Source organism: Austrofundulus limnaeus, unplaced genomic scaffold, assembly GCF_001266775.1.
Source record: "Austrofundulus limnaeus strain Quisiro unplaced genomic scaffold, Austrofundulus_limnaeus-1.0 Scaffold6, whole genome shotgun sequence".
NCBI lineage: Eukaryota > Metazoa > Chordata > Actinopteri > Cyprinodontiformes > Rivulidae > Austrofundulus > Austrofundulus limnaeus.
This window is the reverse complement of record NW_013952408.1, coordinates 4,207,618-4,225,340: the sequence shown is the minus strand read 5'-3', so window position 1 is coordinate 4,225,340 and position 17,723 is coordinate 4,207,618. Positions and strand designations below refer to the sequence as shown.

The window sequence follows — 17,723 nt, the reverse complement described above, 5'->3', positions numbered from 1 at the left end:
TTTTTTTTTTTTTTTTTTTTTTTTTTTTTTTTTTTTTTTTTTTTTTTTTTTTTTTTTTTTTTTTTTTTTTTTTTGCATGTGGGATACAGTTAAAGGGTCCCATCAACAAATTTAGGAACCATTTAAATTAAAAACACGTAATGGAAGTCGCACCGGTGTCACATTAATTAAAATAGGGTGGCATTATAGGGATATGAAGGGATTTTTGTTGTGACAGATTGATGCTGTTTGTATGTTACATGGTGTGTAAAACATTTAAGATTAACACAGAAGGGAAAATGTTATAAGCAGTTTAGATAAAGAATCTAAATTTAGGGTCCCGCATTTTCTGGATTCTGTTTTATTTTTCAYACGACTTCAACACACTTCAAACTGATCCTAACCCAGGTACCAAACGTCAAAGCCAAACATCTAAAATGAAGCCTTAAGACATCCTGTTGACACCGTGCTGATTTAAAGCAGCTCAGAAAAGTGCTACCTGCAGAGAAAACGTCTTTTTAAGAAAACATTCTTTACTAATGTATCATTTAAATAAACTGATGTCGTTACAAAAAAAAAAAAAAAGGCATGTTTTTGTGTTTGGCTGCCTCGTCTATTCCTTGTCCAAATTTTTACAATTATTAGTTGATGCAATGTTAATAACCCCTATTGCCCAGAAAAGGGTTATGTAATCAGTGATACGGCCACAGTTTTATTTTAAATTTTAAACACACTGATTACCTGTTCTTTTTTTAATGGATGTTTTTTTAACATTATTTAAGAAGCTAACAATAAAATGTAGTGTGTATTAGAAATAAATTTGTATTCAAATGGCTAGGCTGCTCTTCATGTAATGTTTAAGGTAAACAACTTTGTTTTGGCACATTTCTTTATTTCAACACTGCAATTAAACAAATAGTGTGTAGAATTGGTTAATGATATTAATGCATATGAGTTTATAAAAAGTTATATAACTGTTTAGATCAAACAGTAAATTGATAACATATAACCAGTGGTAGTCTCCTGATTACAAGGCTGAAGTTTGCATGAAATTATTTGTTACAACTGAAAAGTGATGCATTATATTACCCCACCTCAGGGATTAAATTCCATTAGTGTACACAAGAAATTTCAGTCAGTAAATCCAAACAAAAAGGTCCAAATCCTAGTGCATCCAGTTTTGTTTTTGTTTTTTTACCCCATTAATGAGATTACATGTCATCTTGATTTGTTTGACAAGAAATAAACATTTAAAATTGGTTATAAAATTTTGATATTTATAAAATAAATAGCTCCATTTTAAAGGAAAAAAATAATTATTGCAGTTCATTAAAGTTCTGATGTTCATTTGTGACCTTAGAAAAATTACCTGTATTTTATTTTTTTAAATTGAGTCAGCTATGACTACAACAGTGACTAGCCTGTGTAAGATTACAAGCAGGTATGTTGTGCATCACTGATATGAATGTAAATTTATTCAGTCAGCCAGTTGGGATTGGAAGTGCCCTCATTTGTAAATACAGATTGGACATCTCATAATGTAGAAAACCTGTGCCATCATCACCCTCCCTTTGTAAAGTGACATTCTACTGTTTTGTTTACACCTGGCAGAACAACAGATCTGTGTAAATGATCAAAACTGAGAGAACAAAACCTGGCTGAAGGAGCGTTTACACAAACTGCTTTCAGCTCCTTGTCAGAACAGAGTCTTCAGGGGTTTGGACTTGGTTGAAGCTGTTTTCAGACTGAATGTATTATGCAAATAATAAAATAACACTAACTAAAAGTCTGTGTAGTTTTAATTATTCAGTTGATGTGACTAATGCATTTTGAAACTTGAGTTAACAATATTAAATTATTTACCTAGTAGAGACTTATGGCAATTAGGTGCAACCAAACAGTTTTTTTCCCCAAATAATAAATTTAATCTACAATGACATTGTGTTGAAATTTATTGCCTTTCAAAAWGTAAATTCTTGATGAGGCTGATACAATTTCTATAAAGATTTTAAAAAACATGTAATTGGTTCAGAAATGTTACAGCACAATATTTTAGATTTCAGAATTATGGGATACAGTATCACCACATCATCACATGTGGCAGTAATAGGCTTTTTTAATCCCACTAAAAAAACATTTTCACAAACCAAAGATGATTATTATTATTGTTGTTGTTGTTGTTGTTGTTGGTGTTGTTGTTGTTGTTGTTGTTATTGTTATTATTATTATTATTTGTCTGCAAATTTTATCAGTGGACAAATTTATTAATAAAAAACACTAACTTATGTAACAGGTAATTTTTTAAAGAAATACCACTTAATCCTGCAATTAATTGAAGCCTTTGTTAAAACTTTTTAAAAACTACATAACCCACAATGCATTTTCGCGCCGCGCGAGACGGTGGCGGAAAAAGACGACGTTGCGCATGCGCCACGTCTATGTTGTTGTTTGTGGCGGTAAGATGGCGGCGCTCGGAGACACCTCAACTCCGGCGGTTAACGGGTTAATACAACAATTTACAGCAATAACAGGTAAATATAATATTTTATTTAACCTCATAAATATTACGTTAATTAGAGTGCTCGTACACGACCACCSTTGTTGCCTCCAAACACGCGTAATGGTTGCGTAGAGAAAAAAAAAAGGCTGCTCTTGCTCCTCTCCTGCGCTGTGAATGCTTTGCAGAAAGGCATAAGCATAGGCTGTTTTTTCCCCCTCTAAACTCGAATGAAATGCTCTGAATGTGGATCATAAATCCCGTAAATTTAAATAACGCCTTCCACATTAAGTAAAATATATTTTATTGTTATCTTKTTACTTATAATAAACACATTTTTTGTTAGTCTTGAAAAGGGTTTTGGCTGTTTTCGGTCAGCTTGTTTTCTGGCAGTGTGGAATGGACGTCGGTTGTTCAGTCCCCTTCTTCATCACCAGCCTCATGTTGGCTTACTGTCATCTTCGCTGTCACTGTGGCAGTAGCCACATGTGAATAAATGTAGTTTCTGACTTATAAACAGACGCAGAGATATTGAATAGTTTATCTGTGCTTTGACACGTCGGTCAGGTTTAATTTAAGTTCTTTATCGGAGGAGAGGAGAGTAGTAGACTCGGCTCAGGGCTACCTGACTACTTGGAAAGTGAAACGGTCATGCGCAGTACAGACAGGAAATATCGTTCTGGCTGCAGGATTTTAAACGCTTTTAAAATGACTAAAGCTTTATATTTATGATGTTTTTTTTTTTTACTTGCAATTTATTTTCGTACTTTTGCGGAAAGAAATATTTTAGTATTTGAACACATTTGAAGGCTATTTGAGCGTTGTGCATGGGACCATAGCCCATGCATTACAACAGATGACGCTGGGTCGTGAATTTCCTTAAAGCACCCCCAAAAAAAACGTCTTAAACTGGCTCCATATTTTATTTGAATTGTTTTATAGGTTCCTTGTGGGCTGCCCATTTCTATAGTTGTCACATTCAAAAACAAATTGTGATAACTTACAGACGAAGTAAGCACTCAACTAAAACTGTACGTTGCAAACCTGTCAAAATGTTCTTAAACAATGTTGTATATCAATCATATTAGTTTTGGATAATGACATAAAACCKTGCCTTAATGAATATGTTGCTTACATCGATGTGACAAAGATTAAACAGACATTGTTTCCTATACTGTTGCTGAAGATGATGAACAAAACCTGTCAAAACATTCACCGTAATCGTACATGATTTAAGAAAACCCAGGGATTAAGAAATCCCTGAAATCATTCTTTTTCTCCTTATGTATGGGGTGTTTAGTGTAATTTCAACTACTCGTTTCCACATCTTATGCATAACTGAGCTGTCCATTAATTTTACCACACAAAATAAACACGTGTCCACCGAGATGCTCTGGAATGTTCCTTTGCAATTAAGTCTTGATAATCAGACTTAAGTCTTAAAATAATATTTTTAGTTTCAAGCAACTGGAGATAAACACCAAGAACAATTTAATCTTAGCTGAAGAAGAGGATGGGTTGATCCACTTCTGTAAATTGAACAAATGTTGATCAGTGTATAGCAGTTTATTTTTATCATTTTTATTTTTTTAACTTTCTCAGCGTGCAACAAGGTCATTAATTTCATCTTTATTGCAAAAATAAATAGACCTAAATAAGCACATGTAGGTTTTGAATGAATGAGTTTGATTATTATAATACTATCTTAAAACGGCTCATATAGGGAGTAATAATAATACTAGAAAAAAATAAATGTTGACACATTAACAATGTCAAATCATCAAAAATGGCATATAGATGATCTATGGACAGGTTCTCATTAAACAAAGTTTTTTATAACAATGACAAATAACTTCTGAACTGAACTGTTCACTAGATGACTGTTTCTATTCCCGTCTCTCTTCCAGGGGCCACAGAGAGCGTAGGGAAGCACATGCTTGAAGCGTGCAACAATAACCTGGAGATGGCAGTGACCATGTTCCTGGATGGAGGTGGGATGGCGGAGGAGCCCAGCACCAGTTCCAGTTCAGCAGCATCAAGCAGCAGAGCTCCCCCMACAGAGTGAGCTCATGTTTCTCTTCATAAACCTTAGATAAAAACAAAACTGAACTCAGTGAGTTTTCTTTTCACAAATAAAGAAATAGTCCTTGTTGTGTGTCGGTGCAATAAAAAAATCAAAGCTGCTTTAAAAACTGATTGAATTCAAATGTTTTGCTTTGGATAATTATAATTATGTGTATTATTGTCTTATGTCTCAGTGAAGTGCGAGCACCCATTCCCCAGAAGCAGGACATACTGGTGGAGCCAGAACCCCTGTTTGGAGGTATTCTAATGTTATATCATTTTACTCAAACAAGTTATCACCAGCTCCTGTTGAAATTACAAGTAACTTTGAATTTCTCTGTCATCTATTAGTGCCAAAGCGAAGACGACCTGCTCGATCAATATTTGACGGCTTCAGAGACTTTCAAACAGAAACAAGTGTGTCTTTACAAGTTTATTTTCTAACCGTATATCATTTTATAGAGAATACTAGTCATTGTATTTTGTTTTGATCTAAAAAAAAATCCTTCCTAGATTTTCTGCTGTTTTGTTTTGGATTCCCATGACAAGAATGTCTTTCTCCTAAAGTCCGCCAGGAACAGGAGCTGCGTAACGGAGGAACGGTGGATAAGAAACTCAGCACCCTGGCAGACCTTTTCCGTCCTCCCATTGAACTCATGCACAAAGGCAGCTTTGAGACGGTGGGAAGTCACGCAGGACACTCGACGCCACAGTTTGAGGGAACTTTCAGCAAATTTTCAGACAGCAGTTGTGTAGATCACAAACCAGATACAAATGATCAGGCTCTTATAACCGTCTATCTGACAATTGTACTTGTCCAAAATATAAAATAAATAAAAAACATAGTGCAGTGTAGTTACTTTCTGTAATGGAAGACTTATATTTAGTTACAACATAAAGGATCTCTTGCTGCATGTTGAATCTGGGAGGTCTTCTGAAGAAAGTTTGCAGATTTATAGATTTTTTGGAACAGTTTTTTTAAAGTYCCGATAAGGATATTTCTTTACTACAAGTAACCTTAAAACCTTTGAGGATTTTATGTTTATATTAAATGCAACCACAAATCTAGCATCAGATCAGGAAGTGGTAAATAAAAAAGATGATTGTTCATACCATATTATAGTGTCATTGTTTTATTTTTAATAAACTGATTAATCTTAATGTATTATAAAAACACTAAATCCAACTTGTGTGTTTTTAGGCGAAAGACTGCGGACAGCTCGAAAACAAGTGGCTAATGATCAACATTCAGAACGTTCAGGACTTTGCGTGCCAGTGTCTCAACAGGGACGTGTGGAGTAACGACGCGGTGAAGAACATCATCCGAGAACACTTCATATTCTGGCAGGTGTGTTATGAGCAGCACAGTGTCGAGACAAAAAAAAAAACACATTTCACACACAGAACATAGTTAAAACTTTACAGCTTCACTCCAAAACTAACCAAACTGCTTTTTCATATCTCTATGTTCAGTTGTGGCTCATCTTCTCTCTCGGCAGGTGTATCATGATAGTGAAGAAGGACAAAGGTACATCCAGTTCTATAAGTTGAACAAGTTTCCTTATATTTCCATCCTTGATCCACGCACAGGTGAGAAGCTGAGTTAAACAACGACTTTCAACTGATTTTTAAATTAACCTTAAAGTGCCTGTGATATGCAGATCCAAGAAATATAAAAAGTCAAAGAAAATGCATTTATATTTAGGAAACTAAGCGTAATATACATGATTTTACTTGTCATATCTCATATTTGGCACATTTTCTTTTGAATTTTGCTCAGCTAACGTGAAACAGGAAATGACATCAAAGGGGAACTCTTTGAGAAATAAAACTCCCTGGTTTTGTTTATTAAAACAATATTATTTGAACTATGACTCTCATCTCCTTGTGATAGTGATTAAAATAATCTAAATAAACGTCAGATTCTTCTCTACAGTCTGTGTTGTTGGCCATAGTAGCAATGCTTTGTTTACATGCAGACATTCCCCTTTGACATCACTTCCTGTTACTGAACAGGCAAATATCTCAACAACTGTTTATCTCAACGGTTTGAAATCTTTTTTTGCAGTATGCTATCAATGTTATCTTTCAACAAATACATTTATTACAAAATATTAATGTCACAGGCACTTTAAAGGGCACATATGCAGATGTAAATTAGCCTTAGGCTAAATCTGGTGCAATGCATCAAATTATGTTTTAATTGCACACTGTCCCGAGCAAATAAAATCATTCATTCATTCATGTAGAAAATTAGAATTTAGTTTCTCCTGGTGCTGTGCAGATATCTTCATATTCTGTTTGGATATATTTCAAACCGTTCAGTTTTCTCTATTTTCTTTGACAATTTCTGAAATATTCGCGTTTGTGACCTAACTTCTAAATAAGATCTGGACTTACCAACTTCATTCTCCTCTCTGGGTCAGACTCTGGCCCAACATGTGAGGCTGGATGGATAAGTCTTCTGTCGTTGACGTCTTTTAATTAATTTGTAAAGTKKTCTGCGCTGCTATAGTCGTAAACCCCTCTAACAAACTGGAATTGACCACTCTGGAAGCTGGACTGGGACAGGAAGTGAAGCACCTTGTTTGGGTTTTAAGAGACAGCGTCAAAACGAGTTGATCTGACACCTCAGGGAAGGGTTGAAAGAGGGGCTTGTGGAGTTACAGTGAGATGGAATTCAAACCAAAGCATTGCAGTTCTACTTTATATGGACCCCAACTGAACTATTTAAATGTGTAAAAAAAAGAAGGATTTAAAAGCAGGATATGACTCCTTTAACTGTTCTTAAGTGGGATTACTGGGATAGTTTGAATACTTACACATTAAAGATTAATTATTTAGAAAACTAATATCCACAGATTACCATTTTAATCCTGAACTGGAAGATGATTATAGCACTCTCACTGAACTGAGTGGTTCAGATGTTTGATGATAATTAGTCCATTTTCCAGCCTTTGCTTGTTTTTTTCCATATGCAGGGTTCCTGCAGAGCCTTAAAAAGTCTTAAAAGGCATTGAATTCATCAATCCAAAAATAAGGCCTTAATTAGCCTTAAAATGTCTTAAATCAATCTTTCAGAAGTCTTAAAAACATTAACACATTGTAAATAGGATGATTGTAATTCATCTCAAATATTAAATTAATTGCTAACATTTATTTTTTTAATACTTACATGAAGACATTCCCCTTTGACATCACTTCCTGTTACTTAGATGCAAATATCTCAACAACTGTCCATCTGAGCAATGTGAAATACGTTTTGTAAAATGTTAATAATGTTGTCATTTCAAAAATGCATTAACTGTTCGTACAAATTTTGATGTCACGGGCACTTTAAGGTTTCATCTACAGCAAACTGGGGTTAAGACCCCACTGTGGGTCCTAAAACTCCAAATTTTGGGTCATTAAAGTGACTGCTAAGAATGTTTCTGCTATTTGACGAAAAAGCAGTTAGATAAGGATAAAAACATTTGGTCTATTAGCAATATTTGTATACTTCAACCAAAAATACTTTGATTCATGAGTTTCTGCTACAGTTTTATTTTTTTGTCATTTGTGTTTATTATGAAATTGGTCTTGAATTTAATTTCATTTGGCATTAAAAAGTCTTAAATTTAACTTGCTTTAAACTGTAGGAACCCTGATATGAARTGTTATTGATCTGTACGGTTTCATATCTCTTAAATTCAGGTCAAAAAATGGTGGAGTGGAACCAGCTGGATGTGGCGTCGTTCCTGGAGCAAGCATCCAGCTTCCTAGCGGAGCATGGGCAGCTCGACGGGCCTTCCTGCCACGCACCCCCTGCCAAACGAGCTCGCTCAGTGAGTTTCTCAACTTCTGTGTTTGTTTGTTTTTACGTTGCATATGAGTTTTAGGATTCTGTAAAGAAGTCTTTAAAAATGTTCACATTATCATCAGTATTATAACATTTTAGGCATTAAGATACTAAGTGTGGGTGTCAAACAGCAACAAATGTGCTGAGTTGAACTCCTTTGTGTTTTACCTTCTGCAGCTGCTGACTGTGCTTTCTGTTCTCAGGAGAGTCTTATTGATGCCAGCGAAGACAGCCAGCTGGAGGCAGCGATCCGAGCCTCCTTACAGGAGACCCACTACGAGTCCTCAAATGTCCCCGACGTCCCMGACTCCCCTCGATCAGAGGAGGAATCGGACGCGGAGCCGTTTTCTGACAGCGAGGGACCCATCTCCGTCGACGGCTCAGACAGCGAAACGCCAGCGCCGCACGAAGAGAAGAGTTCAGCCAGCAAACAGACACTTCCCCCCTCGGCCACCGCAGCCCAGCAGCGCCTGCATCCAGACAGCTCCACTTCTTCCCACAGAAAGTCTCCGTACAAAGAAAACAATCACAGCCACAAGAAAGAGGAGAGCAAAAAAAACCACCTGGAGCCCTCGTCTGCTGGTTCTCATCATCCACAGCCGGATGCAGACTCTGGGGGGAACCACTGCACCTCACAAACCAAAAGYGCTGGAACCTCCATCATCAGCACCACAACCTGTGAAGTGGACTGTCCTGATGATAATGGTACGWCTAACATGAACCTGTTGCCTTCTTGCAAACTGAGGCCATTTAAAGAGTTTAGCTGTTTTGAGATGTCTTGTTGGGGTTGAATAAGGTTTGTTGTGTTTGTGATCCTCAAACAGAAAATCCACACTTTGGCTACGTTCACACCGCAGATGAAAGTGACCCAAATCCAATAATTTTTTTGCCCATATGTGGCCCGTATCCGATTTATTAATTTTTTTATGGCAGTCGGAACAGAAGTCTAGTAGCTTTGTATTTTTTCATACTTTTAGATTTGCATAAAGTTGCACCAATAAAGTCGACGTCAGATCGTATCGCGTGCTGGGAACGATGCGTTCCAGAAGTGCAAGGACTTCAGCAAAAAATCAAAAATGCACCTGCAGTGTGAACATAGCTGAAGTTTCACATATAGATTTAGGTACTGGATATCTCTGACATCATCAGACAAATTAGGAAACGTATCAGTCTTAAACCTCTAAAGYTAGTTTTGAACCGTTTATTAACCAATCGGAGCATTAACGAGTMGAGTGACTTTTAGAGTGCATCCATACTAATTTGTCATTTGAGCCCAATCACCATTTTGTGTTTTATAGTCTTGACTAAMACTAGTAGACAACAAATTGTAACGCCTTTTTGATGAATTTTCAAAGGCCTTAAAAATACATGTATACAAAAAGTGAATGCAAGTTTTAAGTTTAAAAAAAGCTATTACATATACAACAACTATTTTCTGTTTGCTCTCCTAAATAACATATTTTCTTCAACTAAGGAATCTCCCACCAAAACAGTGGGATATTTTAAAAGCAATAATGACTTTTTCTAAGCTAATATTTAGTTGTATAATGAAATGAATCTTACCTTTTCTGTTGTGGCTTAAAGCAATGTCTGGAAATAAACTTGACATGTTTTTATTTATTTATTTATTTTTACAAAGGCCCCAAAGCGAGGTTGATGCTCCGTTACCCAGATGGGCAGAAAGAACAAATTTCTTTGTCTTCAAAAGCAAAACTTTTGGTGAGTATACSCTATAAAGCTTTGTTTATAAGAAGTGTTTAAATGTATATTTTATTACTCTTAAAAMCCCACCTTCCTTATAAAATTACTGCTGTCTTCCTTCAAGGCTCTGGTTAGACACGTCCAATCCAAGGGTTACCCCAACGAACGCTTCGAACTCGTCACCAACTTTCCCAGGAGGAAGCTCACCCACTTGGACTATGACATCACGCTGCAAGAGGCGGGACTTTGTCCACAGGAAACTGTATTTGTGCAAGAGAGGAACTAGAAACATTCACTTCCTGCTTCTCTGTATCTCTGGAAGACCTCACCTTTTCACCAACGTTTTGGGCCGATGAGACCAGTMCCTGGAAGTAAGTCTGGTGTTTTTGCCAGGACAGGTGTTGAAGAAAGGACGACTTTCACTGCTACTCCGCTAGTCTCCATACTGACGTCCTCACTGACAGCCTAATCCCTTTTGTAGTGCTGTACATTTTGGCCAGTAAGGTGTTACCAATGTCAGCACTTTTTTTTAGTTTTTATTTTATTTTTATTATTATTATTTTGTTTTTCTCTATATTAGTATCTAACTTGATCTAGCTCGCTTCTTGGAAATCAGGACACATTTCTGTTAAAGAAAGCCTCACTTATTGATGTAGGGTCACATACCAGAGACTTGTACAAAATACCTCCCAGAAAAGACGGTAAATATCAGAGTTTATTTTCTATATCGTTTTTTGCTTTGTTTTTATTTCCATACATGGAAAACTAAAGGGAGGTTGTTTTTTTTTCTGGCTCTGTTTCAACTATTGTAATTACTTGGAAGGAAAGAGGAGTTGGGGTGAAAAAGATCCAAAAAATAGCAATTCAACAATAAAATGTACTTTTTTTAATACCGAATTGAACGAATGGAAGGTGGTTCATCTCATCGGTTGGACCTGCACTGTACAGACACGGATTAGAGAAACTGATATTTAGCTGTAGTCATTGTTTTCTTTTTTTATATGCTGCCAAGAAAATATGCTGATGTTGAAATATAACCACCGAAAACCCAAGAGATTCTGCTGCTTGCTCTTTTGTTAACGCTTTAAATAGTTTCTGGTTTTTGAAAGAAAAAATTATTTAAATTTGCAACCCAAATAGAACAAGTATGAAACAGGACCTTAAATCTAAAAGACTTTATTCCAAAAACAATATATTAAATTAAAACAAAATACTAGGAAGTGAAAAAAGCATCTCAAAACTTATTAGCTGTGAGCCTCTTTAGTGCCGTACAGTTTATGAAATGGACAGCTGGTGGTGGTAATGTGGCAAAAGTTAAAGTGAAGACCACTAATGAGTATACAAACGCAGGTTTTAAAACTTTCAAAAATGTTTGTCGTATTTTTTTAGAGTAAATGCTGACAGGGTGTTTTACTCTAAATTAGGATGCTTTATTAAAATAAGGCTCATTATATTTCCCAACCAAAACAAATCTTCACATTTGGCCTCAAAGCATATTTTTTCTGCATTAGCTGTTTGGCTTCCTGAAAATTTCCTGTATTCAGCAATATCTCTTTATCTATTTATTATTTAGTTTGGTACTGCTCCCTAAGGTAGAGGACTGCTACAATATTGTAATAATATGTGAACAAGCTAAACAGAAAATTACCACCTCAGGTTGTGGTCGTTTTTAACCACAGGTGCTCACAAACTTAAGCATTTCCAACTTTTATTTTCTAAAGCACTAAATAGATAAAAAAAATAGTTAAAAATCTGTGACTATCAGGCTTTATAGTGTCAGCTAACATATCATACAGGCAGGTTAAAAAAAAAGAATAGTCTTATTAAGCCACAACGTGTCAGTAGAGCAGCTAGTTTGTTTGAAAAATATATCATGATATAAGCGTTTCAAATCAGTCAATATCAATAATAATTGATTAATTTTTGTTTTATGTATTTGTAATGAGAACCAGGAGAAAAAAAAGACTATATAATACTGTCAAAGTGGTGGCGTGACTTTTCCTCTTTTATCCGCAATTTCCTATGGAGTTGTTGCCTCATTTTCTCCTTTCACTCCATGTCGCTCTTTTTGATTTGGAGGCAGCGGTGGTGGTGAAACGAGTAACTGCTACTGTGCATGTTACTCAACAGGTTGTTGCTAGCTTACCAAAGAGGGAGTGAGTTAGTTCATGCCRCCAACCTTGCTTAGCCGAGAGGTCGAGCGGCTAAAGCCTTTCTGCCTACAAGTCCCAGAATGCCGTGCAGTTCTGGATCTGAGATTTATTTCAAGTATCAACGATCTATCTGACGTATTTTTCATTTATATTGATCATGTGTCTATCGCGATAAATAATGTTTTTGTTCTGTTGCCCAGAGCCGTATAGGTCAGACTTCCTATAGGACTAAAGTGGATGTCAGGTGACACTGACTACAGCACTGTTTGGGTTTTTGTGTTATTACTAATAGTAGAAATTAATTTGTTTTGAAGCACTGAAGATAACTGATAATCTCAGTATATAAACATTTGTTGTGAAAGACCTCACTTTCTCCCACGTCCAAAAAATACACCAAACAGCTCAAGTTATGGAGAACAACATATTAGGGTTAGTTTAGAAAAAATGTACTGAAAAAGGAAGCAGTTATATTTTAGCAAAGCAAACCAGCAGAGAAAGAACATACTATTAGAATTTAAATTRGAGACAAAAACTACATTAATCAGGAGAATAACGAGGTGACTCTGAAAACTTTCTCCAGTTAAAGTCCAATTTTCTTTTAACACACTCACATTTGCCATGTCCTGAATGTGCTTCACAGCAAAATGCAAAGTGTCACTCAGTAGGAGTGTTATTAGGTAAATACTCCACACAGATGTGCATTTAGCAAAATAATAATAACAATAATAATAAATGAAAAAGTAAAGGAAATTCTTAAATGTGAAAAAGAAGTTTGTGTGATTCCATCCATCTATTTACTCGTGTCTTCTTTTCATGTTGCGAGGAGCTGGTGCTCATATCCAGCAGTCACTTTTTTATTTTATTTTATTTTTTTTGCCTGTAAGGAGTATACCATGTGGTGCAAACCTCACACTTCTCATTACTCCAAGAACATCAAACTACACTAATTGAAGAAACATATTCTGCACAATTGAATGAATGGTGTTCGATGCAGTTTCTTGATGAAAGCCTGTTTTATTCATCCAGGAAACTGATACTGAGTTTAAKGTTTATTCTTTTGACTCCGAGGTCYACAGCTAAAACAAAASGAGAACTCTAAAAAGAAACTTTTAAACGTCCTGACAAAGTCCAGACCTGATTATAAATCTGGAACATCAGCCTGCAGACCCACGGATCAATTTAAAGGTCCCCCCTCCACCACCAACTTCTTACTTTTCTAACAGTTAATTAAAAAAATGCACCTTCAAAGTTGCAGGCATGTTGTATTCATGAATTTATACAAAGTTATTTTTTTTTATTCCAGGTAAAGCAGCAAATACCTCAACTTATAATCACTAATGCAGGACACTGGTCTGTTTTATTCTCATTATTCACAAGTCTTAAACTGATTTTTCTTATAAATTGAGTTTGTGTCATTCTGGGCGAGTTTTGTTTCTTAAATTTAAAGTGTTTCATCTTGATAAGTTCTTTTTACCGAAAATATTTTAATTTCCTGAGGCAATTTCTTCAGATTTTTACTTCAATCCAGCAGGTCTGTCTTAATAAAATCTATATATAAAAAAACCTTTCTTTTATTTTAAAAGGACAAAGAAGACATCTGTTTAGTTCAAATAATCATTGGTCAGCATCTGGAGTTTGTTTTTTGTTCATTTATTCAGAGGCTGAACTGATATTGGGTGTCTGTGTCGGTCCAGGCCAATGGTCAAGAGTCGAGAGAAGCCTCGCAGCTGAACAAACAAATTCATTGACTCGTTTTTTCGCTCTCCTCTCTGTGGGTTTTACAGTTTGCGACGTGCGTTCCTTCACACTCTGGTCTTTGTGTGAAGGACAAAAGGAGAAACGAACACCTGGGTAAAAACAACCAGACACTTTCTGCTGACGTTAAACTGGATTTGATGTCAAAATAGGATTTTAGTTTAACAAGCTGGTTATTATGCAACACCTCAAAGGTTTCTTTAATTTGGGGATCTTAATATTTAAAATTATTGAGTTTTTTTTTCTTAAAATAAGAACCTTGAGACTACATCTCTGTTCAGCAGAAACGACCCACATCTTTTTCGTACGAAAGCTAAATTTACGAATCGGTGATGAAATTCAAGCAGGGTAACCATCAAATTTGGTTTATTTAGGGGGGGGGACGTTGTGTAACAGGCTGTTGCCCCCATCATCTGCTGTCCTTTCATCTGGTTCTGAGAAAGAATCGATAGAAGTTAATGAGTGAACAGTGAGCCATCTTGGATCTGAGTTCAAAGAAAACCATGCTCTGCTCCTCTAATGAATCTTTTAAGGTTATGGGGGGAAAGTGTCAGAGTTCTAATTTTTGGTTATGTTAAATGTTTTTTCTTGGGGAAAAAAAAAAAGAAAAATTGCACCTTTCAAAGACTTCAATCTTGATCCTATTGTGTTCTTGTGCTGCTCGATCGCTGCAGTTCTTCCTCATAAATGCAGCTGTTTAAAGACGTGGGTGAAAGCACCTTCATCTTCACYTTCATTTGAAAAAAAGAAATAAATAACCCCCACTTTAATTGCAGCTCTTGCACTCTGAMGACATAACAGCTCCAAGTTAGAATCTCTCCACAGCACTGAGGACAACTCTCAGCAGTGATTTTCCAAACCAGCAGCCAGAAGTGTGTTTCTGAGCTTGTTGATAGTCATCATGTGTGGGTATTAAAGTGAATCATCAGCGGGGAAGTGTTGCACCACCGTTTGTCACATTGAACTCCACTTTCACCTCTTGGACAAAAGGAAAATACTTTACATTAGTGCTTTTTCCATTGGCTTAATTCCTGCAAACATTTAGTTTAAGCTGAGCTGCTTATAAACTGACCCAGCTATTTATTAGAAGCAAAAAACACGTGCAGACAAAAAAATGAATGTCCAATTTGTTAGCCTTAGAAAATAAATCTGGTTATGTAGTTTGAAATCATCCAGACAAAGTAAAATAACCCAGTTATTTTCTTCAACAACAGTCTRTTATACGCCTGCCTCTCCAGTGAGCAGACATTCATGCCACTGGCTCTCCGGCGGTGCGATCAGAAGGTGTCGTAGCACCGAGGAGGAAAATGTCAGCACAGACTGACACAAGGAGCCATCTGTGAGGAGGCAGCGCTCACCAGCAACACTCATCACAAGCTGGACTGTGGTCATAGAAAAAAATTATTTCAGGGGACAAAGATCAATATTACAGAAACCTCAGGAGTTCAAATAGTTGTTTAGCTTTGCTTTAACAGCAGAACAAAATAAATCACAAATATGTGTAAAAAAGTACATTTTCCTGTAAAACATACAACCCTGATTCTAACGAAGTTGGGATGTTGTGTAAGCATGAATAAAAACAGAATGCGATCATTTGCAAATACTTTTCAACCTATATTCAATTAAATACACTGCGAAGACAGTATATTTTTTGTTCAGAAAAATGTGATKGTTTTATTGCAAATACGCTCTCATTTTGAATTTGATACCTGCAACATGTTCCACATTGTTCCCACTGCGCTACATCACCTTTCCTTTGAACAAYTTGTAGGTGGAAATCTTTCCCATTCCTGCTCAATGTGCAACTTCAGTTGTTCAACTGTACGTGTCTCCATTATCATATTTCGTACCTCATAATATGCCACACATTTTCATTGGGAGACAGGTCTGAACCAGGTCAGTCCAGTACCTGCACTCTTTTACTACGAAGCCACGCTGTTGTAACACATGCAGAATGTGGCTTGGTATTGTCTTGCTGAAGTAAAGCAGAGACGTCCTTGAAAAAGACGTTGCTTGGATGGCASCATATAAACGATGATGCCTTCACAGATGTGGAAGTTACCCGTTCTATGGGCACGAATACACCCACATACCATCAGAGAGGCTGGCTGAACTTTGCACTGATAATAATCCGGACAATCCTTTCCTTCTATGACCTGGAGGACACGACGGCCACGATTTCCAAAAACAAATTGAAATGTGAACTCGAGACRGTCAGTCCGTCTCAGATGAGCTCAGGCCCGGAGAAGCCAGCAACGTTGGGTGTTGTTGATATCTGGCTTCGGCCATGCATGGTAGAGTAAGACATTAGATAAAACAAAYATTTAGCCTTGATGAAATGAAGATATGTTCTGTGTCAGGATGATATTAAATGAGTCATCAAAAYAAACCAAGATTAAATAAAACTTATTAAATTCCAGCTTTCCAATTAAAGTGTTGTGTAATAAACAGGTTGCCCAGCCTGTTGGTGCTTATCAAATAATTTACAGCTTGACCTTTTTATATATACTTCTCCCTCATGAGTCTGTTCTGTCCATCTGGTCTTCATGTCTCCATGCAAGCAAACAAAAACATGTTGTCCCTTTCTTTGTGGGTGTATTTTTTTAGCTTTCATCCCCTCTTTTTATACTGATGTTTGATGTCACTCAACATTAACAGTTTTGCTTTAGCTGTGCTGCACAAGCTTTATGTTTTCTGCAACATTAACTGCTCTAAGGGACTTTTCTTCATGTAGAAATGCAACTTTAAATTGAGAAATAAGAGAACAAGATTTAACATTTAAATAACCATCTGATCATGATTTATCCAGATTGGGTTAAAAATCGGTTTTATATCTGCCTACAATTAAATTAACTTTTTGTGCAATTGAGCAAAAAGATGGGAAATGTATTTGATACGAGTGGATTTTTTAATTCTTTAAAGGTTCAACTGACCCTGATGAGCTGAGAACGTCAAAAACAAACTAAAGTAAAACGTAAAAATGCATAAACTATTTTGACAGCTACAGAAATATCAAAATGGCAGTAAGAGTTCAATCATGTTCTGAACAAAACGTCTAAATTAATTTAAAGTGAGTTGTAACATTAGCTATTCATGCTAGAAATAAGCCATTTCTCATYTTCATACCACAAAGAAATCCTCCGTCTTTTCTGATACAAAAGGTTCTTGAGATAACGGTGGCGCCTATCAGACCACTCGTCCAACCCGGGTCCTCCCAATTTACACCACAGGGTTGTTTAAAAAGAGATAAAATGTGAAAAATATGAAGTGATCGTGCAATAATTGGCAAATAGAATAAAAAAAGGGGGTGTTTCACTGATCAGTATGAACTTTAGCCAGTTGTGTCACTTTGTAAATAAGTAAAGTAGGCCAGACTGCAGCTTCAAATGCAAAACTCAATGTAAGTGCAATGTAAATGCAGTGATCTGAAATTGTTTTAACACACATTTCTGCCTGCAGTAACTGAAGCAAAATGACTTACAGCTTAGCATTTAAAACAATTGTAGAACTAGAAAATAATACAGGCAGACATGTTTGTTAAAGTGCAATGAGTTCATAGATTTACTCCAGTGCAGTTTGGACAGTGGTCATTCAAAAGTGCTGGATTTTTCACCAAATAATTTAACTAATTTATTCATAAATTAAAAGATACATTTTCAAACGTTTATTATAGTTTAATAGAAAAATTATCTCTTACTTGAGTATTTTAAGTCTATCGGGGTGGGGGTTGTTAGGT

At 36.1% G+C, this 17,723-nt stretch overlaps 1 protein-coding gene across 1 annotated transcript; it reads left to right on the top strand.

Moving 5' to 3' along the window:
* Positions 1–2,413: 2,413 nt before the first annotated feature.
* ubxn7 (UBX domain protein 7) lies at positions 2,414–11,133 on the top strand. The gene is made up of 11 exons (XM_014031240.1): positions 2,414–2,510; positions 4,384–4,537; positions 4,735–4,799; positions 4,892–4,957; positions 5,108–5,220; positions 5,742–5,888; positions 6,040–6,130; positions 8,234–8,364; positions 8,582–9,083; positions 10,018–10,097; positions 10,204–11,133. Exons 1-11 carry the CDS (start codon positions 2,441–2,443, stop codon positions 10,363–10,365), a joined length of 1,581 nt encoding a protein of 526 aa, XP_013886694.1. The 5' UTR covers positions 2,414–2,440; the 3' UTR covers positions 10,366–11,133.
* Positions 11,134–17,723: the final 6,590 nt, after the last annotated feature.